The following is a 27,407-nucleotide window of genomic DNA, read 5'->3' on the forward strand; positions in this document are numbered from 1 at the left end:
CCAATGAAATTAAAATGAAACTCATTTAAATGAATAACTGTTAGCAAAATAGCTACAGTTCTGTCACGAAACAAAAAGATTTGCAGTAATTATCATATGCCTCTTAAAATATAGAAGTATTTGAACAACATGGTTGTTCAAAGTAAGCATTCCATATACCAGAAAGCAAATTACAGGAAATATTGGAGCTGTGCTGGTAATAAAGCTGTTAATAGAGTCTGAGCACATCAAAGGGCAGCATACAAACTAATAAAACAAAATCTTTTTTGACAAAGATTCTATCAAGGCAATAACATCTTCTTTCCTTAACAGTGTAAGGAAGAAATCTACAAATTGAGCATGCTGACAGGACTTTGAAGTCCTACAAATATGAACCTAAAATGCATAAGTGATCCTATGAGTCCCTTCTTGTATCCATTCATCTAGCTAAACCTTTAAGTCACAAGGAATTAATTTGAAGTGGAAATTCACAGGTTAAATAACGAAGCAGTATCAATGTGTGGTGTTGAATTCCTCAAAAGCAGCATCACTGGCCGACTCTAAGTATCAAGGAGGGAAATAACAGTAGGAAAATTAGAGATAATCTTTGCTTGTAACAAAAAACAACAGGAAGACCTGTTAGTGGTGGTTCTTACGTGAAGGTCCATGTACACTTTAGTACAGTAAATTCATAGTAGTCATTGAGTGTGTGTACAACTTGGCAGCAAAAGGGACACTCTGCTCTTACAAATAAGCTGTTTAAATAGAAGACTATATTCCCATTATATAAAGTATTAAAAGAAGCTGGAAGACCAAACCTTTTTCTTGGAAAAAATAATACGGGATAGGGGAACAGTGTTTAAAAATTTCAGCAGTAGGAGAAAAGAAAAAAATACAATGTAAAACTTCCAAAATGTCATTGAACCACAGAACAATTCAGGACCTCTGGAGCCCATCTAGTTCAATCCCTTGTCACAGCAGCATCTGTCAGATCACATTGCTCATGGCCATGTCCATTTGTGTATTGAATATCTCCAGGCCTGGAGGCTTCATGACCTCTAGAAAGCTAAACAAGAAGTCCTGCACCTGCGGCCTGATAACCAAAGCAGTAAAAGAGGCTAGGAGCTGAATGTCTGGAGTGCAGCTCTGCTGCAAAAGCCATGAGGATTCCAATGGGCAATGAGCTGAGCTGAACCAGCTGCGTGGCAGCAATGAAGGCAAACCATGTCCAGGAAAACCTCGGGAATAATATGGGCAGCAGCATGAGGACTCAGCCTGGAAGGCTTCTCCATACGGAGCCAAGCCTGTAAAACTGTATCTAATTCTGGTCACCTCACTGCTCTATTCAAGACAGGGAAAATACTCCAGGGAGTGTCAGTGAGGAAGTTGGAGGCTGGAGAACCTGAGGCAAGACTGAAGGAACTAGGTTTGTACTAGTGAAGAAAGAAGGCCTGGGGGCAACTAATCACAGCCTTCTAATTTTGGTGAGGTGGCTGAGGTGTTCTCAAGGATCCTCAGGGCAAGGACAAGCGGCAATGGGCAGAGGTTGCTAATTTCAGGGGAAATTAACTTGATACAAGGAATAAAAAAAGAATAGCCTACTGATGTTTAGAACAACTAAACGTGAGAGCAGGCTAAGCAGAGAGGTCAGTATTTCCTCACTGGAAATCTTGAAGGCCTAGCTTGGCAAGGCCCTTTGTAACCTAATTGAAGAGCCTGCTTTCAAGGTGGACCAGATGATCTCCAGGGTTTCCATCCTGCACAGGCTTTTCTGTGAACTAGGAAGTTTATGTCACTAAAGTCACTACTATAGCTCTCTGTGCTGCATGTATTGTGTCAAACTGGTCTTTCCCTCTCCTGAGTATGTTTCAGTGGTGGAAAAAATGTACTTAATCTTCCTAGTGTCAATTAAAACTGTCTCAGGAGAAATTTTCTTTGAGCTTCTCTAGTGTTATTGCTTTACAGTAGAGGATATGATGGTCTATGGGTCAGTTATATGTATTCGGCTTTTGCCCTGGAAATCTAGCCATGTTTTGACAAAGTTCAAAGCCTTGGAAGTCTGCATTTTGTGCATATTTTTTGGAAGCACTTCTGACTTTGACAGCTAAAATGTTTCATGTAATCTGTAAAGCTTTGAAAATGATGGAAATTCACATAATTTTCTCTCTTGAGTAATGGAATATGTTTCCCCCAGTTCATTCAGGGCTAAAGGCTGGTATTAATTTTAAGAACTACTTATCATTTTTATAGACTAGTACAGGGACAGGTGTTTGAAGTGAGATCATGGAGCCATTTTCTGTATGTATATCTTCTGACACTTGGTCAATGGAAAGGAAAATTGTTGAATTAAACTTAAGAGAAGAAACAGACCAAATGTTAGAGCATGGGAGAAAAATAAAGGAATAAATGTTCTGGCACTCTATGAAGCACCTTATCCTTTGAATAGCCCTAAGAAACACCAAGGTCGATGGAAAGCTGGCTACTCAAATAATTGCTGTGAGAAATGCTGAAGCAAAGAATGGAATGGGGAGATTTTGAAGAAAATATGTATCACTAAAAGTAATAAATGTATTTTAATTGTCTGCACAAAGCCAGGGAGACTGGTGCAGAGATCCCAACAATGAGAGGGAGGTGAACAAACAAGCAAAGAGCATGGACATGGTCTGTCACTTCAGCTTGACTATACCTGGTAAACAAAGTCTGTGCAGCAGGACAGGTGCACATTAACAGAAAGCAAGGAGAAATTGTTCAGGGTTTCACGCCCAAGTAAATTTCTCTCCAATAACACTCTCTCATTTGTTCCAGCAGCTGGGAGGTATTCGCTTCTCAGACATGGCCCAGGAGAGGCCAGTTCCGAAATAAGAAGAGCATGTGGTTGGAAGAGAGGGTTTCAGTAGCAGGGAACCTAATGAAGCTGGGGGATAGGCACTTAGGAGGAGAGAGACTGGAATTGAGGTCTCTGAAGCAGGTCCTTATTGGTCCTTGGGGGGGAAAATCAAGAAGAACGAATTGAGCTAGAATATAAAACAGCTGGGCTTGCTGTGGAGAGTTGCACTAAAAATTTCAAGGACTTTTTTTTTACTTTCTTTTGTTTTCACCGTGCAATTCCTTGTTTCTTCCCTGCCAATATAATCCACATGCCTCAGAAGCAAGGAAGATATAAAAGAAATTATTATTTGTGAAGCCATCTGTGTGAAATATGCTTACGTGATGACCAGTACAGAAGAACCTTGAGAACTCAAGTCATACCATGAAGTCAGAAAAACATTATGAATTTATGACAGTCAAACATATTTATAAAACCTCAACTCAGCAGAATGGTATTCATCATTTATTCTGACTGTGATGAAAAATAGTTATGGAAAATCAAATGCAATCATATATTTATGGGAATGTGTATCATAATATGTGTAGAATAGGTGCCAATAAACATAAAGATATTTATTTGTCATAAGATACAGGGCAGGAAGGCCATAAATAAGACACAGCAGGGCCCACTGCCATAAACAACAGGAAAATGTTAAACTAGGCATACGGAACTAACAGTCAAGGTAATATTGAGGTCTTCCTTTCCTAGCCTTCAACACCTGGCTCTGCATTTGAATTTTTTGCAGTATTTTGTGCATCTATTTTCACTCTTCAAGTGTAGAAAGTAGGTATGCTACATAAATAATAAGAGTTGATGATGAAACTTAAAGACCTCATTATCTAGACTGTGGTTTATAACAATAGTAAGAAAATATGTTATGTGAGGATATATATGTTTTTCTAATGACAACATTTTTCCTTGAAGCCACTCTGAATTATGTGTCTGTTTTGCTGGGGAATATTTACCATGTTGCTGTGGAAATGGGAAGAGGCGTGGACCCTTTCTGCAGTCACTATAAAAGGAAGCAGAGAGGTACAAACAGCAGGTTATGGTGTATGAGAGAGGGAAAACAGGTGTTTTCTCTAAATAAAGGGAGATAAAATATAATGTCTTGTAAGTACTAAGTTTCATTTAAGATTTAGGTTTACTTGGAGTAAGGCAAGATTTTCAATGTAAATAAAGAGCAATTAATTATGAAAATTAGCACAAAACTATCTAATTTTTACTTCTTCATAGAGGGAAATTTGAAATTCAAATCACTGGCTGATGAAGGTTATTAAAAATGCATTAGAGTTGAAAATGTAGCTGTATGTAATTGTCATAATAGATACTCAAAATTAATTTATCCCCAATGACAATTAAGCTGAAAGAATTTTCAAATTATCAGCTAACAAACTTGAGTTAATTTTAGAAACAAATAAAATGAAAACATTTCATAAAGTCTGTAAAAAATCAAAACTATTTTAAAATAATCCTAAAAGAAGGGTTTCATTTCTGTTTAGAATCATTCCCTTTTTCTCTTGCAAATTACTTCACCCGTGCAATTTTCTTCTACCTCAGTTTCTCTTTCTTGCATTTTTCTCTCACCTTTTTCTCACAGAGAAGTCTGGTCCATTTTAAGTGTACACACACACGCACAAGCATGGGCTGAATTTAGATTAAACTGAACTCATTCATTTTCCCTCTGTTCCTGGTAGTTTTTCATCTAGTCAATGCATTTTCCTGACAAGCATCCAGGGATCTCAAAGGTAGTCTGGTGCTATTAATATTTCCTCAAGAATATCTGAAGTGCCTATAATATAAATGTTTATATTTAAGAACAATAACAAAATGCCAGTTTTGGCATTGTTGGATTGGGATGGGAGTTATTCTTAAAGACACCGAGGCGAATTTACAGCCTTTAAAAATCAACAGAGAGGAAAGTTCTCCTAAATAATACTACTTTTGTGGTGGATGTGTTAGTACTAATGTTTTCTAAAAGCAAGACAAACCAGAAAGTGTCAGCTAGTGGATATGTCTGTGGTTGTAGATGTGCACACGTGGGCTTGCACCACTTGCTGTTGTCCATGGCCAGCAGTGTGTCTGAGCCCCCAGCTGAGTCCTGTGCTTTGTGTGTATTCCTCCCCTTTGGTATTAGGTGAGAAAGCCGAAAGTAAGGAATGCAAAGACAAAGATGTCTCTTCTCTTTTCCTGGCTTATGTAATTTAATTTTTTTCCGAATATACCTCTTGATAGTTCAGCAGATACTCAGCATCTGAGAAGTCCTTAAAGTCTGCATCATGAGTTTGTTCTCAACTGTGATTTTTTTTCCTTTGTGAGTGTTATGTTAAAGGTAAGACAGCCTTTGTCACCTGCTTCTGACCCCAGTTTCCCCCATGGTTTCAAGCTCTGGCTAAAGGAAGCTACAGCTGAAATTAAAGGCTTTCACAGATTGAAACAGATAGGAAGAGGAATTACACCTGGGGCTTGGCCACTGGCGTCATGTACAGCATAGATACAGGCATAATAATTTATGTGCATTGAAAGCCTGTGGTTATGTGCATCCTCTAACACTCCTGACCCAGTTTGCCAATGCAGTGAGTGATTTTCTGGTTAGGGTTTTAACTTGCAGCTTAGCAGGAAGATTTATATATACACATCTCTTAACTGCATTCAAGTGATTACTGCATGTAAGTGATTTGTTTTCAAATTTAGTCTATGTTAATAAACACTTACTTTTAATTGAGCTGATATAACAAGATAATTTTGGAAACTAATGCAAGTCAGCTGATTTAAGTAAATAGAGAGGAATATTGAATGGAAGTTTTGGAAAAGTATTTTTCTCCTTTTCTTTCTACTCAAAGACCAGTAACATATTCCTTTTAATTAACCAATACCTTTGGGTCAAAAATAAAACAGATCTGGACAATCATGTACTTTGGGAATGTTAAAAGTGAAACCTCTGAAAACTGGCAAGGGTTTTTAACTGTCCAGTGTATTTTAGTTGCCTCACAAAGATATTAACACTCACCTAATGATCTAGTGTTCATAGTGAAATATTGTATAAATAATGTTTGCATGCCTACAAACTCTAGCAGGAAGTTTGATATTGAAAGTTTGTTGTTTTTTTTTTTTTTTTTAATTGCAGCTGAAATTTGAGAGGATTATTGTGAAACCTATTTTATTTCAGTTGTGAATCATCTTCCCCCTCCGCCATCTCTCTCTAGCATGATGTTGTTTTTCAAGTATGCACCTGGATTGCAAACTAGAAAATTTGTGTTGTTGTAATATTAAGGCATTAGTTTAAATTTTGTTAACACTCACTTTTACAGAGGGCTGTATTTTTTCCCTTTTACTTTAATGCATACACAGTAACCTGGTAGTCAGATTGCTCTTCAAAATGAAAGTTTATGTGGGAAAATGTGTTTCAAAGGATCTTTAGGATAGCAAGGAAATGGGCTTGAGGAGAACTGTGATTTTTTTTTCAGCAAATGACTGTCTGTACAAATACCCCATGAAGTGTGAACGCATTTTGTTCAGTATGTATTTAAAAATCTAATTAAAATGTTTGTTAAGGGAATAGGTCCTTGTACACATGAACTGATCAGATTTTACCTATTGCTTTCAAGTGCCAGGCTACCAACCAGAACCAGAATAATCCCACTGGCCTGGTTGATTTTATGTGTTAGGCAGGAGCTCAATCCTGGCAGTATTACAGCAGCATGGCTTGAGAGAAAGTAACTTGGCTTGGAAAAATCCCTACATCTTTGTCTAGTAAAGGCAGCTGATATGACTTTAAATGGTTACTCTACCCTAGTAGGTTTGATTTACCAACAGTGTCAACCAATTTAGCATTTAAAGTGGCATAACAAAAGCTAGTCAGGGGAGATTGTTTTCCACCCTTAAGTTTTTTAGATTTCATTGAGACAAAATTAGGAGTTTGTAACTGCTTATGTGGTAAGGTATCTGTTATAGAAGACCATGAAACTGGGTACCCAGGCTGTAGCCCCAATGAAAGTCAAATGTTCTAATACTTAGAAATAGTAAAGACTTAAAGAATGGAGAGAAGTTTTCTTTAAACCCTTTAAAATTTTGAGCCTGCTTTGCCCTTCTCCTGATCCTAATCTCAACCTGATGAGCTTTATTTTAATTGGATTTTCCCCCCTCTGCTCCAATTATAGCGGAGGAAGGTGAGTAGATGATTTTTTGAGTGCACTGGCATTTTACAGCTGTAAATAGTAATAATTTTTCTTTCTTTTACACTTATTTAAATTTTGAGAAATTAAAATCATTATTTTATTTTATATTCCATCTAAACTTGCATAATGTCATCTAGGTTTTCTAAAAATGCTGAAAAATTCAAGCATTCCATTTTAAATCTCAGTTTTACCTGGAGGATAAGAAGGAATTATTCATTATCCTTCTACTATCAGATCTACACATATTTCTTCCCATCAAAGTTTTCTTTTTTGTCCTGACATTACTGCCTTATACTTAGCCTGATTTATTTTAAATATATTCATTAATTCTGCTGAGTTTTGGTGTTTTTGGGGTTTTTTTATATTTTCATAATGTACTTTTTCAGTTAACAGACAAGATTCTTACTGTTGTTATAGGCGTGGTTTCCTTTTACTACTCAGAGGAATGAACATTTACTTGGTTTCTTAACTTCTGGCTAAGAAGTTTCTTAAACACTTACTCCTCTGAAATAGCAGCTGGAGACCTGCCCTAGAGGCATAATGTGGAGGTGGATATGCCACTCCTTGGCAAAAGTCCTGGAGGGTGTTGTTGCCATAACAACTCATATTCCAAGGATAAATACACATGCAGAGATGGGGGAAATCCTTCTGTTCTCTTTCTGAATTGTTTTTGATCTTTTATGATCCATTCTTTCACTTCTCTGATCTTGAGATTTCTCCTCTCCCTTATTATATTCCTCTTGTAATCTTGTGGTTTAAGATTTGCTATTCTTTAATGAAATAGTTTTTTTTTTTCCCTTTTTTTGTTCCCTGCCTCTTAGTACATTTTAACCTTAAGTCCTGTTCTCCAGTCTCTTGCATCTCCTTGTCCTATTGCTGGCTTTGTGCAATATATGCTGATGTCATGGAAATGTGTTTAATCTTAAATTCTCTAAATGGCCTAATCCCATCAGGGTTTGGCCAAACCCACAAAGGTCCAAATATCCTTGCAGGTCTGTTAACATCCCTTTCTTAGACTTAGAAGTTATTTCTTATGAAGAGTTCTCTTGTCCAACTCCTGCTCATATCAGAGCCACTACTGAATTCCAGGGTCTGAGCAAACCTGGTTGCACAGGCCAATGTCCAGGTGAGTCTCCAAGGATGGAGATTGCAGAGCATCTCTGGGCTGCCTGTCTCACTGCTGGACTGTCTTCATGGTGGAAACACCACTTCTCATATGCAGTCTGAACATCTCTTGTCTCAGGTTAAGCCCATTGTCCATCTTCCTCCCCTCAGGCACAGCTGTGAAGACCCGGCTCTGTCTCCTTCATAACCTCCCCGTTGGCACTGGGGGAACTGCAGTTAGATGCCCCTAAAGCCATCCCTGCTGCAGGATGGAGCAGCAACTGCCTTCAACCTCTCCCTCCGACAGTGGTCCAGCTCTGACTGTCCTGGGGACCTTCTGCTGAACTCACTTTGTCATATCAATTTCATTGGAGTCCCAAAACTAGGCAGAGTATTATAGATGTGACCTAATGAATACTGAGTTTAAAAAAAAAAAAAAAAAAGTCACTTCCCCTGATTTATGGCCAGTACTTCCATTAATGCAGCCCTTTCCCCAGTCCCAAAGGTCTTCATGCTTTTCAGGCAGAACACTGCCTTTTCTTAAGATCCCAAATCACATCCAGCTCCATCCAAAGCTTTAACAAACTTCTACTCTGTGGCAATTTGATTTAGCAATGTGGAAGGACCACTGCTAGCTGCAGATAGCATGACTGAAAGCTGATCTGGAGGCAGGTGTTTAGATGCTTTGAGATTCTGTCTGTGGTCCTTTGATCTGTAATGAGCCAACATCTCATTTTGCAGCCTGGAAGCAGCATATTGGTACCTCCTTTGCCCTTTTCTTGGTGTGATAGTTGACATGGCCCTTGCTTTTTGTATCACTCTCTTATTGTTGCCAGACTGTTTCTGGTTTGGGATAGTTTTCTACTGTCTGGGCATCACTCACTGGAGTCCCTGCTCCTCACCCCTGTGTCGGCTTTTGCTCTGTCACATTACTGTTTGCGTGGTATTACACAACAGATGGTCCTATGTGGCAGTTATTAAGAAATAAGAGGATAAATTATTACATTTTATAGTTCTCTCTTCTGCTTCTATTTTGTCTAGTTAGAACTTAAATGGCAGAAAGGTAGTGTGCAATGCAAAACAGAAACCCATTTATGTAAATTCAGACCTTTTCCTCTGCCCAGGCAATTGCCAGGGCTCTGCACAGTGGAAATAGCATTCAGTAGATGGAATTGCAGAATTATTTTGCTCCCGGTTTCACATGGGAGCCACATGTTTGGAAGAATTTAAATAAGATAAAACCCGAATGGAGGACTTACGATTTTATTCATGATTTTTGTGGTTTTCATCGCTTTTGGACCTCCTTTCTTGTTTACCATGGAGCTGTATTTTTTGTAGCGATGCAAATATAATAAGTATTTTGGAAGTAATATTTCTGTAATTGTGGAAGAGTTATCTCATCTATTTAAATGCATAATTTGAGCACCAGACCCCACGATGTGTCATATATGTACAGTCTTTACATTTCCATGTAATACAAAAGGAAATCCTAGATTGTCAGGTGCATGGCTAGAACAGATTTTTAGTACAGGAAGCAAACAAAAAATGTCCAGTGTATGTCCACAGTGAAGTGTTGTAAATTAAAGAGAACATGTATTGAATAGTTCCTACAATTATTCTTCTTTGAAAGAAATAAATATTGTTCCAAAGAAAGTAATCAGTAAAGAGGAAAATTACATTTACTGTTAAGAAGCAATGCATCTCAGTTAAGATGAGCCTTTGTTTCATTATGTTGTCTTTTGGAATTTAATAGCTTTTCACATCTAAGTATAGCTAAGATACTGAAATGATAATGAAACACCGAAATACTTTTAAGGATGGCTGTTTTAAGATGCATTGACAGTAGCAGTTTCATAATATAAAATATTTTGCTAGTATAATGAAATGGTGATCTTGTCATTATTTCCTGTTATTTACCTAGGTAACAAATACTCTTTCAAAAAGAAGACTTTGGATGGATAGACAGGCAAGGGCTAGTGTTTTTAGAGAGACCAGAAGTTTGTTTCTAAAAATCTATTTTCAGATCTTTTTTGGCTAGACAGAGGTAACTGACCATTTCAAAGCCTGGGTGTGCTGTTCAGAAGTTTTATTTTCCAAATAACAATCCTAAATAATTTCCTTGATCATCAGTCTATACCTGTGTATCCTGCTTGGACTTAGGCTATGGCTACCTGCCACCAAAGGCTTTCTTATATTAGTAGTTTTCCTACACTTGAATTATTTACTAGAAATCTTCAGCACGACTTTATTGAAATTAAATTAGTTGGTGTAGCTAGAGACAAGTGGAGTTAGACTTCTGAAATCTATCAGGATGTTTTTAGGACAGTTTCCAAGTCTCTTGGCACAGACATGCGCTAAAACTAATACAGACCCATTGTTTAGTATTTCTTGTAACTCAGTCCCCTGGCATCTGACAATGCTTGCACATTCTGTTAGGGAGCAGGGAATTAGAAGAATTTGGCCTTAGAGTCAAATTTAGGATCTTCATGCAGAAAGGTGACTTCAAATTTCTGTGAATCTCTCAGGTTAGAAAATATTTACGATAAGATTTCAAGGAAATTAAAATTTTGGGTTTTTTTTTTCAAAGTGAGGGCATAAGCTAAGTACTTCATCTGATCCTCTTGCCTTTTTGACCATATAGCATGAAATTCGTTAACTGTTGGTTCCTTCAGAGGAGTCCTTCTCAACTTCTCTTGTTTTTAAGGCTGATGCACTGCTCTCTATTTTATTAATATATTTTTTTGATAGTTGATCCACCCATATGTGGGAAGATAGTATTTAGAAGGTGTTGATAATTATGGACTTTACTATTCCTATATAACATTTACTAAAGGAAGCAAGTGGAAGCTCTGAATATGTTGTTCTTTCAGATGAAATGTTACACCAGCACGAAACAAGTTAAAGTTTTGAGCTTAGCTCCAGATCAAGATAAAGAAAAACAATGAGGATGAGAGGAAGTGCATTGCATTACTTGAAGCAATATATAGATGATTCATGAGTGATCAAGATATATGAGCAATAGTTTCAGAAAACTTATTATAGGATCTTTAGCATTCTTGTTCAGTGCTTGATGTATTTGTAAAACCATGTTATTTTGGTAAACAACATTAAAAAACAATTTGTTTCCAGATCAAGTGCATTTCTTTTCATCTCCTCTTACAGAATCTTTGAGGTGAACCAAATTCCTGACTGTGAGAGGATCCAAGTTACAGCAACCAACACTGATGTGTAGCCTTGAGACACTGATAGAAGCCTAGCCTAGTATAATTTTGCAGGAGTAAGATGATGCCTGTACCAATCCTAGAAGTTATCCTACCTAGCAGCTCTTCAAGGGCTTCTATGTCCTTTTATCAAATATTAATGTGAAGTAAAGGATTTGGATGTCTCTGATACAGCTATGTCAAGCTCCATCCTCCCTTCACCAAGAAAGAAAAAAAGCTGTATAATATATGGGGGAAAATAAAAAAGCTAAAAGAAAGAAATCTTGGCAAATTCTGGTAATATGTAAGCTTAGTAACTTTTCCATACCTTTTCATCAATCAGTGTGAAATTGTCTTTCTAGAGAAAAAGCAAAAGTGGTTTTAAAGACTGATACCAAAAAATTAAAAAAAAAAAAAAAAATCAAGAAACCAAATTTAAAACAAACAAACAAACAAAAACCCCACAAAAACAAACAAACAAACAAAACAACCCTAGGAAATGTATGTGTGGGTTGCTGGGTGATGGACATATGAAGCAGGAATTATTGATAAGGAGTAGGAGAACTGAGAAATGGCCCAGGTGCTAAGAGTCCATACCACACTGAGCTATATCTAGTAGAGAAAAAAAAGTCTACGTTAACATGCTAATGGTAATGGAGAGTTGTATACTACATAATCATAACTTAATAAAAAAGGATTTATTTCACCTACTGGAATAAATCAAAGAATAAAAATTAGAAAAAATCTATTTGCAAGCTCACTCACTGAACAGGCAATTGTAAGAATTTTATTCATTGCTGAAGTTGTTTTTTTTTTCTAGAGAGTTACAAGTAGGAAAACTGATTTTCCTTGTTTTTGTTGGTTTGCATTGTTTTCAGCATTAATAAAATCATCGGTGAAGTGTAATCCCACAATGGGAAAATGCTCATCTTATGGGTTTTGGGGTTGTTTTGGGTTTAGTGGAGTTTATTTGTTTTGTTTTGTGTTTGGATTTTTTTGTGGAAAGTCTAGGTAAGACTCTTACATATATAATGGCACAGAAAATTTTGCCTTTTTAATGTTTCTCTTACTGATACAATGTTATCATTGGCTTAGGTAGTTTCAAAATGATATTTTGTTGTGGTGAAGAACAAGAATATTTTCAATGTATTAGACTGAATTTTGTCAACAAGTCCATTATAATACCACAGGGAGCCAATTTGGGTGTAATGTTCCTCGCTTAAAAAAGTAGATTTACCTAATGTACTACTCATAAAATGCAGGGACTTTTAATTTTTTTTTTTAATTCTATTAGTCTTTTAAAATCTTCTTAAAATCTGTGTAGTGATATTTTAATTTGTTTCAAAGCTGTATAATTTTTATAAGTTTTTTGCCTTTTCAGTAGCTTTGATATGTTTTCCCCTTTTAAAAATGCTTATTTGTTTTTGTGGTTTAAAAAACCAAAATAGATGAAATTTAAACCACAGTTATAAAAATCCTGAGATAAAGCAATCTGGTTTCCAAGGTAAAGTTCATTTTTTCCTTCACACAAGATAATATGCTCTCAGGCATTTATTTTTTAATTGCACATGTTTAGCAAGTAGAGAAATGACTCATGCTTAATTAGCATTAAATCCAGAATTCAGAATTTCATTAACTTAATTCTCTATCAATGGGAGGATAGACTTTCACCGTTTTGCCTCTATCTTTTTACTCTGATCCTGGAAGGAAGCATAGGGTACAATTTGAAAAGATGAACATTGAAGCAAATATTCATCTCTATTTGATACTGAAAATTGCATAACCAATAGAAGTACTGAGGGACTTATTTGATAATATGGCCTTTCTTGTTAGTGTAAATTTGTGTTCCTGAGGTGTTCTCATTTCTTTTTCTGTTAGCTTGCCCAGTAAAATTATGCTTCCTAAAATCTTTCTAAATTCCTATGTCCTCAAAATGTTGTAGCTAAAATTATTTCCTTCAGTTCTTGTAAAGCAAAGCATTCCAATAAGAAAGATATGATTTTTGAAAAAAAGTTTTAACTGTCAGAAATGCCTTGGCCACCCATGTTAAACCACTAAAGCATTTGACAACGAAATAAGTGTCTCACAACTTCTCATAGTAATTTCAAATAGTAGTTTCCATTTTTTATGGAAAGGTGTACGCAAGAGGGATATGATTTCTGTGTGAGACTACAAATTGCTCAAACAGCTTTGTCTTAAAGAAAGAAGGTAAAAGTCAGGGAGTTTGGAAGAGACAATTCATGTAACTTTGTCTGTCACATTGGAGTTCTACAAAGTTTTGTGCTGTCTAGGGAGGTCCTATGATTCCAGAGACAAAGAAAAATCAAAATGTGTTTAAAACAAATACCATTTTTTGTACATGGAGACTATTTTTTTCACCTGCCTTGCATGTAATTCAACTTCATCTCTCATATGGGTACCAAAAAGCAGCTCATAAGAATTTGGCAGTGTTTTTGTTGTCTCTTTCAGGCATTAAATTCCCACTAGCAAATAAAATGAAATGCTGTTGTTTGTACATTTTGTGCTGACAATATTCCTAAGTGTGTGATGGATGCTGCATATGTGACTATATTAAACAAGACAGGATTAATGTAGTGATCAATGAGATGACTCAAAAAAACATCTTTACAGATAGCCATGTGTGTGTACTCAAATATGTCTGTATTTATGCTTGAAACAAAAATTACTATCAAAAGCTTTTGTGCCAAGAATGTAATATTTTTGGCTGTATTATCATTATTATCTTATAAGCATTGCAAGATCTTTCAGTAATCTATGACACTCAAAAATTAAGAAAAAATAATAGATCTCTACTATATGACAGTGGTTAGAAGAAGGTTTAAAATGCATTTTTGTCACTATTCAAAGCAATTCTATTTCTTTTTCTGCTATTCCAGAAAGATAAATTTTCCCATTTAAGTACAGCAAGATTTAAGGCACCTTTTTCTGCTTGGTGTGCACTGACACACGTGCACACACATGTGAAAATGTCACTTTCTGTGTCAAGTGCTTGTGTAAGAACCACTGGAGCTTTTTCCTCCTGTTGGTGTTTTTCCTTTCCTATTGCACTGCCAACTCTATTTTTAATTCTCTTTAATAATAACCTGAACTTATTTGTGTCCCAAATCCTCTTAAATATTTTGCTCTTATATCTTCCTTTTTAGCAAGACTAGTAGATCTGTGACCTGTCTCTAACTTTGGGGCCTTCTTTGTCTTCAAAATTCAGTAATGACTTATGGATTTGGTATTGTTCCCTCAGGTTTTGGATTCCAGAGCCTGCTCTCTCCTCTGTTTATTAGTAATGCTTTCTTTCCCCCTTTGGGGGATTTCCTTAAGATTAGTGCTTTGGGTGAGTCATAAGAGCCCTCTCACACATTAGTTCATTTACAATGCATAGATCAAGGAAAATCATCATATATTTCAGTAACTTCTTTAATGGGACAGGGATATTTGTGGTATTCAGCCCTTCTCTTTCCCCCAAGACAAAAAGTAATGAAATAGACAGATTCTTACAAAGCCCTGAAAATGCATGATGAAAGTAAAAATTATAAGGGATTAGGAATCAAATGGTGAGGGAAATGTTGCACCTATGTCCAAAAAAAAGGGCCAAAAGGTCAGCCTGGAGAATACAGAGAATTCTGGCAGTCATCCAAAAGTGAACTTGGAGAACTTATGGCAGTCTTACTTTAGCCTATAGGAAGAACTGTGGAGTGGATCATATTAAAATATATTTCCAGACATGTGAAGGGAAATATAGTATTTTACAAAGGCAGCATAGATTTACCAAGTGTAAATCATGCCTGAGTATGATTGCCATCTATGATATGTGATGAGAAGAGCTTTAGCAAGGTTTTTCACATTTTTTCCCGTGATATTCTCAATTTGAAGTTGGGATGTTATTATTTATGCAGGTAGATGTCTAGATGATGTAAAGCTGGTCAGCTAGTCAGACCCAGAAAGTCTTGTTGATGGGTTATAACCTACTTGGAGGTCTGTAGCAAGTGTGGAACTGCTGTGGTCTGTACTGGGTCCTCTCTTGATATGGTTATCAGAGACCTGGAGGAAATAAGGGAGCTGCACTAACTGTGCAGAGAGCAAATTAGGAAGGATCAGTTGATATGCTTCTGGTGGTCAGGCTACCTTTTCAGCAACCTGAACAGGCTGGACGAATGGGCTGACGTGGACTATGTTAAACTGAATAAGGGCAAAAAACAGGTGCTGACCTGGGGGTAGAAGAGCCCCTGCGATGGCACAGGTTTGGGATTGGCAAGCTGGGAGCAGGCCTACAGGTAGAGCCCTTGGTGCCTCAGCCAGCAAAATTCCATGGGCTGTATGGACAGAACCATGGCCAGTCAGCACAGGGAATGTATATTCTCCTCAGTTTAGCACATGTTAGACCATATTTGTAGTACCACATCCATTTTTTCCCCACCTGTTGCAACAAAGATATTGACAAACTGGAGTGAGTTTTGCTGAAAGCTGTCAAGACAGACTCTAGAACAGTCTTCAGTTCTGGTCTCAAGTTTCATCAGCACATAACACATTCCACTTCATGCTTTGTCTCAGTTTCTTTTGTTGCCTTGATGTCTCATCTCATCTGTCAATATTTTATTGAAATGTATTTGGCCCAATGTGTTCCATTTTTTTACTGCACAATATAAAATCTCTTCTGCTTTAAAAACATTATTTTCAGCATGTGAAAAGGAATGCTGGATCTGTACACTAGGAGCATAACAATTACAAAGCAAATCGAACAAAAAAAATGCACCTACATTCAATCCATTTTTTCTATAGTCATAGATGTCTAAACTCATACGGATGACACTTTTCTGGAAATTAATACTACCTGAGGCAAATGTCCTGCCTGAAAAAAGCTAACTTTAAACAGATAAAGTTTGCCCAGAGTTCCAAGAAACTGAGAAAAAGACTTTATAATATGAAGTGTTAATCAGTTTAATGTAGGTTGGGCCACCAGCTCTGGTTAAAACAACATATTTTTCTTCCTTTTTTTTTAGTTGTAGTAATATACTTACAACAAAAGAAAGTGGAAATAGATTGAATTTTTTATATGGTAAATTTGCTGCAAGATTATTTTATTGTTGATATTCTAAATTTTGCATTTTATTGTTGATATTTCTAAATATTGCAAATACTTAGAAAATAAAATAAAAATTTGAGGTTTCTTAAGGTGACAGATACATTTTAAAGTCACATGAGGATCTATCCTTACAAATGTAGTGATACTATTTGACATATTAGTTGAGTAACCTCTCTTAACTAATGAAACTCTTCTTCCAACATTAGGTTTTCTATTTGATGCAGATTCTGAAACTGAACCAAGTTGTATGAGTATAAAAATTGAAAAATAGATACAAAATCCCAAGGCTGAGTTGATGTCATTTTAAACTGTTTCCATGCAGGACTTCATTAAAGAAACAGAGTTTTGTGGAAATTTATTAGAGAAATAGAGTTATTAGAGTTGAGTTTTGCAACTTAAGACTCTACCTATCTTACATGGGTTTTTTATCAGTTGCAAAGATTATAAATATAAATAACCTTAGGGGTTTAGGAATGGTACTCCCCAGTTTAGTTCTCCCACAGGGACTCAAAACCACACTGCTGCTCACTTGCTCCCCCCTTTCCCTCCCCTTCTCACTCCATTGCGATGGAGTTGAGATATGGAAGCACAAAAGCTGAAAATTATGGGTTGAGATAAGAATGATTTACTAGAAACAGCAATGAGACAAGAAAATTAACAGTGACAGCAGCATATAAGCACATAAGCAGCATAATGTATAAGACAAAGAAACAATTTACATGGAAAAGCCTGCAACAATACCCAGCTCTTCCCCACCGTGCTTCCTCCCCACTGGAAGAAGAGTTCCTTACTCCAGCCCCTGAAATGAGTGAGGCAAATGGAATGACATCTGGGCCTTGCCACACACCTTTCCTGCTTCCTGTAAAAAATTAACCCTGTCCTGGATGAAACTAGGACAGGAGAAAAACAGTTTATGGTAAAAGTTGAACAATTAGGTTTAATATTTTTATTTGTACTATTTATACATTGGTCTAAAATACTTTTCTTCATTTTAAGGTAACTGAGCTGCACAATATTAAAAACATAACCAGATTGCCTCGGGAGACAAAGAAGCATGCAGTGGCAATTATCTTTCATGATGAGACATCAAAGACATTTGCGTGTGAGTCAGGTAAGCAATTGGTGCTTCATCTCTAGCTTGAAGAAATCAAGTTACACATCGAAGTCTGGCTCAAATGAATTAACTCACAATGCCAGATAGAAATTCTTAGCTTAAAGAAATGTGTGGTAAACAAAAAACTTTGGGGTTCAGGCCTTCTGGGGTTTGGTAGGGTTTTTTTTAAATATATGTTGAGAGGTGTTAGGGGTGTTACAGAGCTCTTTTTTCCATTATTTTTCTCTCCATGCAGATGGTCTAAAGAATGGAGATTTCCAGCTAAACTTGTAAATCCTAGTAAAAAATAACCTATCAGATGTTATTAAATCAAGATGTGAATCATTCTTTTTTTAACAAGCTTTGCTATAGGCACTTACTAAACTAATAATTATCATGCCATTGCAAATAAGTGGCAAATACAAGCTAAAACCTCAGGATATTTTAAAGCAGGGTGTCAAACAGTCTGTGGTTTGAATGACTCTGTAGCATGATTACTAGACTAGCATAGAATAAGACTTGGGCATTATGGTACATAATGGCAGGTAGTTACTTGCAAGATGCTGAACACTGCATGCTTAAAGTGCACTATTTTCTTGTTTGAAAGTACAGTTGTACACATCTGTGTCCTAGGGTATATCTTAACAGGAAAAAAGTTCTTAAAATAGTGGAAAATTCTTTACTAATAAAGTTTATGCTTTTTTAGTGACATTTGAAACTGCATTTAAAAGTGTTTATAGATAATACTGTATATATGTTGGTTTGGTTTTTTTTAAATATATATAACATTATACATACATGGTGAAGGACCTAGAGGGGAAGCCATATGAAGAGTGACTGAAGTTGCTTTGTCTGAAGAGGACCTCATTCTAGTTGCAACTTCCTCGAGAGGGGAAGAGGAGAGGCAGGCACTGATCTCTGCTCTGTGTTGACCAGTGATAGGACCTGAGGGAATGGCCTGAAGTTGTGTCAGGGGAGGTTTAGGTTGGATGTTAGGAAAAGCTTCTTCACCCAGAGGGTGTTTGGGCACTGGAACAGGCTCCCCAGGGAAGTGGTCACAGCACCAGCCTGACAGAGTTCAAGAAGCATTTGGAAAATACTCTCAGGCACATGGTGTGACACTGGACACTGTCCTGTGCAGGGCCAGGAGTTGGATTTGATGATCCTTGTTGATCCCTTCCAACTCTGAATATTCTATGATTCTATATTAATGTTATCATATAAACATTGGATAATGTACAGTCTAAATAATAAACTAAATACAGTAAAACAAAATCTGAGAAATGTTCAGGAAGTTAAAAGTAGTAATTCATGCAAGGTCATGAATTATGTAGATTTCAGATCAAATATTGCAAACAGTGATACGTACATTCTGTCATGAAAGATTGACAGCTTGTTTGTTAATTAATTTAATTTTAAAGACACACAGATAAAATCTGTCTGTCTACAATTGGTTTAAGAGATCATTAGATAAGTAGTTCACATTAAAGATTTTGAATTCTAATGTGTAGAATTAATAGTGACTCTATATTATAATTAATTACTGAATAAAAACATTTTAATTATATTCCAACAACACTGAAGTCAGTTCTGTGAAAACGTCTTCATTTGCTTACGGATGCATTCCCCTTCTTTCCTAATGAGTGGATCTTGTTCCTTCCCTAGAATTACAGTGGTTCAGGTATATTTGAAAAGAGTGACAGCAAGTAATATCTTCAGAATTCTTTCACCAAAGAAGGGACAAACTTAAGGAAGTTCAGCATGTCTGGCCCACTCATCCCTTTCTTCTTAACCTCGATACCAGTTGTAAATACAAGGCACATGTACCTTAAGGTGCTAACAAGGTTGTCAGTATGAGATGCTCTCCCTTTAGGCTCTATACAAAGGTGTGTTTTGAGTGGACAGAGCTCTGGGTGAAGTGGCAAACAAGTGGAGAGTTTGTGGATGGAGATCAAAATTCAGACCAAGACAGGTGATGTAACAGGTGTCTGCTCTAGACTTTCTCATCAATAAGAGAAGGCAGATGAAGCAATCTTAGGGCAGGTGGAAAAAGCCTCATAGTCCCAGGTATCGGTATTCTTGGGTGATTTTAACCTCAGCAGTAACTACTGGAAGGCCAATTAGGCTGAACAAGCAATCCAGATTTCTGAAACTGATTGAAGACAATTTCTTAATACAGATTATCAATAGTGTGATGAGGGGAGATGTTTGTTCAGGGACAGGCTTGGCAGGATCCTGTGGATTCTTGAAGGGCAAGGGAGCCCAGGAGACCTATCCAATTTGCAAGGACAGCATCCTCTGAGCACAAGTTTTCCCCGTTCTCAGAAGACAAGCTTTACAGAAGGTGAGTATGAATGGATGTGGAGCTCCTGACTCAGCTCAAACACAAAAAAAAGCGCCTACAATGAAAGAGACAGACTACTTGGGAAGCATACAGAGGCACTATCTATTTATATAGGAATGGAGTTAAGCAAACTCCAGCTCAGGGAACTGCAAGATAAAAAAGGTTTCTTAAAGTACATCAGGAGTAAAATAAAGGCTAAGTAAGCATGGCCCTGTCGCTTGCTGGAACAGTCAGCATAGTGACAAGGGTCATGAGAAAGGCTAAGGTACCTTTTATACTGTGATTTTCACTTACAAGGCTTGTCCTCAGGTCCTTGAGCCCCTGAATGTGATGCAGTATCCCCAGCACAGGAAGGCATAGACAGGCATAATTTAAATCACTTGGAGTTCATACATAAATTAGTGGAACTTGCTTGTCAAGAATGACAAGAAGGAGGATCCAGATAACTGTACTCCAGTCAGCCTCACCACAGTCCCTGAGAACACTGTTGGAGCAAATCACGTGTAAACACCTGAAGGACAGCAAGGTGAATGGCAGTAGAAGAAAAACACTTCCCACATGCAAATCATAGTTGCCAAGAGGTGTCTGGCAAAAGAAAGGCAATAGTTCTTATATACCTTGGTTTTTATGGTCTTTGACACCCTCTGTAGCTTCTTCCATAGCCTTCAAAACTGGTGGAGCACAGGATGGGTAAAGACACTATAAGGTGGACAGAAATTAGGCTGGACTTAAAAAACCAAGGTTGTGAAGCCAAGCTTGTAGCCCGAAGGTAGTGGATCCCTCAGGAGTCAGTGCTGGGACCAATACCATTCAATGTCGTCATTGACAATCTGCATGATGAGGTGGAGGGTTTGCAGGTGACACCAGGCGGGGGTGACCCAAACTGGGAAGGTGGGGCTGCTGTTAGAGGGACCTGGACAGGCTGGAGAAATGGGCTTACATAAAGCTTATGAAGTTCAGCAAGAACAAAAGCTCTTTCTCCTGGTTTGCGGTAATCCCAGCCACAAGGCAGCCTTGGTGCCCCTGTTGAGAAGCAGCTCTACAGAAAAGGCTCTGGGGTTGTGGCGTACAACACACCCTGGACACCATTAGTAAGGGTCTTCACAGCAGGTACTGGAAAGTGATCCTTCCCTTTGTTCAGCATTTGTAGTACCACATCTAGACTGCTATGTCCAGTTTTGTGCACTCAGCATAATATTGACATACAGGAGTGAACCCAGGGGAGGGCACCAAGGGTCAGGAGAACCTGACACCTGAAGAGGGACTGAGGACTTGCTCAGCCTGGAGAAAAAATAGTTCAGAGAATCTTATTGCTTACATGATCTGAGAATACAGAGAAGATGGAGCTATAGAAGTATTCCTGCCTTGGAAAAGACAGGTGTCTGCTAAGGAAGGAGCCTCCCTTGAAATGGACAACATAAACCCCCTTCCTCCAAATTATTATAATTTTGAAATTAAGGGACTCTCAGGCAAAGATATGGGAATAGGAATAACAGTTCTTTACTAAGAAAATTAAAATAAAAAAAATGTAGTAGTACAAAAAACCGAACAAACAAAAAGAAAACACTAACAGAGTCAGAATACAGCCTGACACCCTGTTGGTCAGGGTGTTGGTAGCAGTCCAGTCAAGTCCTCTTGGAGTGACAGATGTGGTTCTGTTGAAGCAATGATTCTATAGAAGGGTGTAGTTTTCCTCTGAAAGTCCAGCGGGTCAGAATACAGCCTGACACCCTGTTGGTCAGGGTGTTGGTAGCAGTCCAGTCAAGTCCTCTTGGAGTGACAGATGTGGTTCTGTTGAAGCAATGATTCTATAGAAGGGTGTAGTTTTCCTCTGAAAGTCCAGCGGTGATAAGATGGTCTTCCTCTGGGACTCCAGTGGAAACAGGCTGCCCTGGTCTTTTGACTCTCATATTTTTATTCAGATGGCTTTTCCCTCTGGGTGGAGCATCTCACAATGGGATGATGTAATTTTATCAGTCATGCAGTGAGACTCAGTGGCCCATTAACAGAAGATAACCCCCTGGAGGGAAGATGGGTTGTGGAAGCGTTAAAGAACATTTCTCCGCCTGGTTTTAACAGCTGGCCCATTAACAGAAGATCCCCCTGGAGTTATGAGAGTGATGGAAGAGACGAAGAACTCTGCCCCACCTGGTTTTAACAGCTGGTAATAGAATACATACTTTTGGGTATATCTTGTATTACAACCTAAGACAAAATTCATCAGATATCTTGCTGTTTCTGAAAGACTACAAATCTTAGCTGTGAGTATAGTGGAGCTTCAATCAGTTTGCCTTTCTCCATGCCACTACACCTTCAGTCTATCTGAGAAGTTTAGATTGCATCACATCTATCTGATGTGAAAGATACACAGTTTTGTTTCACTAAAATCTGACTCTCATTAACTCCAAATCTTTTGTGTTTTCTGAACTAGGAATATATGGGGGGAAAAAAAAAAAAACACAAAAAACCCCCACCCAAATAATTTCCACAGTAAATTCTGTCTTCTCGAAAGGAACTGTTGCAATTTTTACTGCTGTTGAAATGTGCTGAGTACTTGGCTTTCCTCTATGAAACTTAACAGAGTTTAAGGAATATTTAGAGAGCTTGCTTCTAATTTAAGATGGGTTCTATTCTCCTCTTATTTAGTGGCACTGGTTTATATGGGAAGAGGCATAGACTTTTAACAGCCTCACAGCATATAGTGATGTACACACAATGGTGTTTATTTTGGCAAATCTTGCCACTTCTTTGGTTAACACCATGACATTGCTAATCCCTCTTCTTTCCCACGGCTTCGGTGTCAAAAAACCACTCAAGTGGTGTTGACTGAAGGCAAAAATCTTCTAGAATCATAACTGTTGACTTTGAATTTTTTAGGACCCCAGAGTCTCATAATGTGGACATTTTTCTGCTGTGCAGCCTCTGAATATACAGAAACAGATACCTTATTTCTTATCATCTTGACTTCCAGAGGCAAATGGAAGACAACATTAAACCCATTGCAAAAGGCCTGCTGAGCATAGAGTCAACCATTTTTTGGAGACAAGGAGAAAGGAATACTCAAAGCTGAGTTGATTTTAGGGACTGAACAATGTGAAGCAGGGGTTTGTCAGTGTTGTGCCAGAAAATTATTTTAAATAATGGCATCATTTTGGTTTTGATAGTATGACCTGATACGTTCTCCTCTGTGCCATCTTAAAGTGACAAAAAGCAGCACATTCTTCTGGCACATAGCTTTCTTAATTAAGCACAATAAAATACTATTCTGTTTTAAAATAGGTCTCTAAAGATACAGAACACTTTGGTTCTCCCCAGAAAGCCTGAGAGCTGTGATACCAGCCCACTGGGTGTGCTGGCTCAGAGCCTGTGGTTTTTTCCTAAGCTCCTGCAGCTCTTAGTCTCTCATCTTACTGTCTTCAAGGCAGCTACTGGCAAATCTGAGCTCTGGGTGGGCTGTAACCCCTGTATTTCCACATAGAGTTTCAGCAAATTAGTAATCTGAGTTGCATCTAATTGTTGGTAATCTTCATTTGCTAACGAAAACATTCTGTAGAAAAACAAAAATCAGAATTCTCCATATGTTTTCATTATCACCTACACTTCAGTACCACCAGTGCTCCCAACATCTACAACAATCATAGAAATGTGTTCCATTCTGAAGCCCTTTTGAACTATTTTGAAGAGCAAATCAATCTCATATTATAATTCCCTGAATAAAAGTATAGGATAACAAGTCTTTAAAGAAGAATTATCCCTTCTTCAGGAAGAAAGTGAAGCTTCTTGCTGTCACTATATCTGTTTCTGACATCTGCTCTAGAGGGCAGAAACTTGTGACTTTGGTGATTAGCAAGCAACATTTTAAAGTTCTCTGTCACCATGAGAATTGTTTCAGTGGAAGTGAACTAATGAGAAGTCAGAGCTGATTCACTTACCTGAAAAGTAGTCTATAACTCAGTGAACCTACAATGGACTTTAAAGTGTGGGAATTCGTAAAACCATTGGAAATTGCTGCTGTCCTAACAGGAACACGTTATGATCTCAATTTGAGCCTTCCTGAAAATTATTGTGTGAAAGTTATTACCATTAAGAGAATTTTTTGTGATTTTTTTTTAATTAAGAATTATGAAATTTTGTTTGCTTATTTTTTCTTTATTCTGAAGTGTATGAGGCAAGTGGTCTTTTAGCTCTGGATTCCAGCTGGTGGGTTTGACGTGCTAACTTTCCCTGATACCTTTGCTAAAAAAGGTTTTGGGGTGGATCTTTTTTGGTTGGGGACTTTTTCTTATTGTTGTTGAGGTCTTTTTCTTCAGGTAGGTGTGCTGTCACTTTTTGTGTAGTTACAGCCATGCCTGGATGCATGTATCTGTTAAGATGCTCTTCTTCCTGCAAGCCTGGTATCTGTAATGCGACTGTAAGACAAGTGTCTTAACTGAGACTGGTGTACTGAAATGCCCTTTAAACTCTCACAAAACTTGTAGATGTGATGAAGGGAGCAGTGGTGGTTGTGCAGGACCAGCAATAAAATGAAATTGGAGGGCATGAGTACTGATTTAATCTAGAATTTTATGATGCTGTTTAGGAAGTTGCTAGCATGATGAGGATTGTGCCTGAATAATAGCTAGCTTTCAAGAAATGCTGTTCCTGATTTGCACTAGTCAGGGACAGACCATATGGGGGCTTGATTTTTCCTTTAGTGATGACAGCAAAATACTAAGTGATACCAAACCCCAGGCATTTTATACTTAGTAGCCCCTCCAGTGCAGGTTTGTGTAAAATCTATTTTATGATCTAAATGGCAGAATCTGATGAAAACTGATAAATTTTTAAACCTAGTGCTAAAAAAAAAAAAAAAAAAAAAAAAAAAGAAAAAAAGGGGGAGTTGAAAATAATATGAAGACATAGATAAGAGAGACAAATTAGAGCTGAGAGGTGATTTTGGTGGTTTGAGAATAGAGTGAGTTGTAACGTAAGGGGCAAAATCACAGAGAAATCTTAAAACTGCCACTGTTAAACAAATGCAGAGACCCCCAGGATACTGATATTTTTCTGTGTTCTCTTCAGTACAAAGCCCCACTCTGTATAGAATTAGAAGAATTGAAGAGGTTTCTTCTTTCCATGCTGTCCTAGGTTACAATGTAAGATGTGCCCAAAGTATGTATTCTATCACCATCTACATGAGCTGTTGAAACTAGGTTGGGCAGTGTTTCCCTTGCCCCCTCCCTCCAGACTGTCTTCTGTTAATGGCCCATCAGTGCCCTGCTGCATGACTCATTGATAACTCCCTCCAGGAGCTATCTCTGTTTAATGGGCAATCAAGGACCCATTGCAAGACTGATAAAATGATATCAGCCCATTGCGAGACACTCTCCCCCGGGGGAGGAGCCAAGCATTCCCACCTGGATATAATCTGGGATTTGGGACAGCACAGGCAGCCTTACCCATTGGATTCCCAGAGGACAAGAGCTACCAGACCTTTCTATGGGAACACTGCTTCAACAAGACCACTTCATCTGGACTGCTACCACCACGGTGCCATGTTGCATTCTGACTCTGTCAGTGATCCTTTGTACTATTTCATGTGTTTTGTTTTATTTATCTTACTTTTTTTTTTTTTTTTTTTTTTTTTTTTTCCCTCTCCTATTAAATTGGGTTTTTTCTGACTTGGAGTCTCTCGCTGGTTTTGCTTTCAAGCCAGCACACATGCATGCATGAGCTGCAGCTCATTACAACCAAGAAACATGTTCATTATTTTTAAGAGATTATGCTTTGGCTTTTCCTTAAAACTTTCAAGTCCCGGGGAAAATAGAATTGGTTTATTGCAAAGTGTCTATCAGTTACTCTATTTGGAACTTCTGGTTTAGGGGTTTTATCCATTCTTGTGGTTTTTGTGGCTCAATTCACTGTTTTTATTTCTTGAATGTCTTGCTTCTGTGATGGTTACCTTGATAAAACTCTTTTATACACCTGCAGCATAAACAGGCTTTTTCTTCTTTGTTCTTGTGTTTCAGCTTATTTGAGTGCAGTCAAACTGTGATAATCAATTTTTGTCATAACTCTCCAAAAAAAGTTTTACTTTGTTGAAATTGAAAGTCTGTTGTCGTCAAATGGCAGTGTGGGTTTCTTCTAGGTTCGTAGGTATTTTTCTTTTTAAATCTGTTCTCACCAATTGTTGGTGTTGTTTTCTTTTCTTAAACACACACACACAAAGAAAACAAACAAAACCACCAACAAAAAGCACAGTGCTAGTATCATTTGAAAAGGCAAAAGTTCATTTCAAGTTTGTATTGAATAAGTTTTCGGGCTATTGGCAAATTACTACTTATCATATGTTGGGTTTTTTCTCCTTGATAGTTTTCACAAGCAACACCACTATGTACTGAAAGAGTTTGACAGATATGATTGGAGTATTAGATGTAATTCATATTACTACTTCCTTTTTTTTAAGAAGCCTGGAGGTTTTGCGTTAAAATTACTGTGAAACTTTGAGACTTTAAGCTGAAGCAAGTAAGTGCTCATACTTGCTGTTTTACTAACAATACAAATGGCTATATAAGCTTTAAAAATAAAGCTTAAAATACTAATATTGATATTTAAAAATGACCAAATTAAAGTTCCCATTTTTGCTGTTATTTTTGTGATGTTGAAGCTCCAGGATCATGGAGGTGGTGAAAGTGAAGAACAGCTTCCTAAATACAGTTTGGGAACTGGAAAGAAGAATACAAAAATTAACATTTTGGATGCAGAAAAATAAACCTAAGTAGTTGAAACTATTCTGAAACATAGTATATTTCACTGTTAAGGTGTCAGGGATTGTTAAATGAAAATTTATGACCCTAGCTTTTCTATTTTCTGGTTTTGTTTTTTTATATATAGAGAGAAAGGAACCTGCACTCTCCATAAAGCATATGGCTCATTGGAGATCAGATGCATGCTCTCGCTTCCATATGTAACACAGTGTCCGAGATCTAAAAAAGAGTGAAAAGACAGGCATTGTATGAAGTTAAATACATTGCTCTTGTTTCTTACATTCTCCCTTTTTTATCACAAATTTTGAAACACTATCCACTTTTAGGGCAAAGTTCAGTCTGAGTCATGGTAATGTTAAAATTTACTTAGAATGCATATTCTTTTGTTCAGGACAAATAGTTTCCTTTTCATTAATAATGATTTTTAGTTTCTTTTTTTTTTTTTCTTTTTTCTTTTTTCATTTTGCCCATAAATAGGTATCTCTGTTCTGACTTTAACATATATAAAGTAGAAGTATTTTAATTCTGCCTCTCATTGCTCTTGGTTGCCAGATGATCCTAATTTTTCATGGTTATCTGTCTGAGCTACAGTGTTACAATTTTCTGACACATACTGGTAATATGTATTCCTGGCAAACAGAATGAATGCAGAAAATTACCCTCCATCTTCAGGACATAGCTGTTGATGGCACAGGTGCTACACTGTTGCTTTCTGTTGCTGTGTATTATTTGGTTTCATATTGCATTTCATTTTTATATTGGGTTTTGGAATGGTTTCTTCTGTACTCCCCTGTTC

At 37.4% G+C, this 27,407-nt stretch overlaps 1 protein-coding gene across 2 annotated transcripts in view; it reads left to right on the top strand.

Annotated features, from left to right (window-relative positions):
• Window positions 1-27,407, top strand: part of DOK6 (docking protein 6) — a 244,851-nt gene that overhangs the window by 103,024 nt on the left and 114,420 nt on the right. Inside the window, exon 3 of one of the 2 annotated variants that reach the window (XM_040068295.2) lies at window positions 17,425-17,539. The exons of the other annotated variant lie outside the window; for it this stretch is intronic. Coding sequence (XP_039924229.1) covers window positions 17,425-17,539 — 115 coding nt within the window. The remainder of the gene's footprint in view (window positions 1-17,424; window positions 17,540-27,407) is intronic. 2 annotated transcript variants of the gene reach the window in all.

This window comes from Hirundo rustica, chromosome 1 (genome assembly GCF_015227805.2).
Source record: "Hirundo rustica isolate bHirRus1 chromosome 1, bHirRus1.pri.v3, whole genome shotgun sequence".
In the NCBI taxonomy this organism is placed as follows: domain Eukaryota; kingdom Metazoa; phylum Chordata; class Aves; order Passeriformes; family Hirundinidae; genus Hirundo; species Hirundo rustica.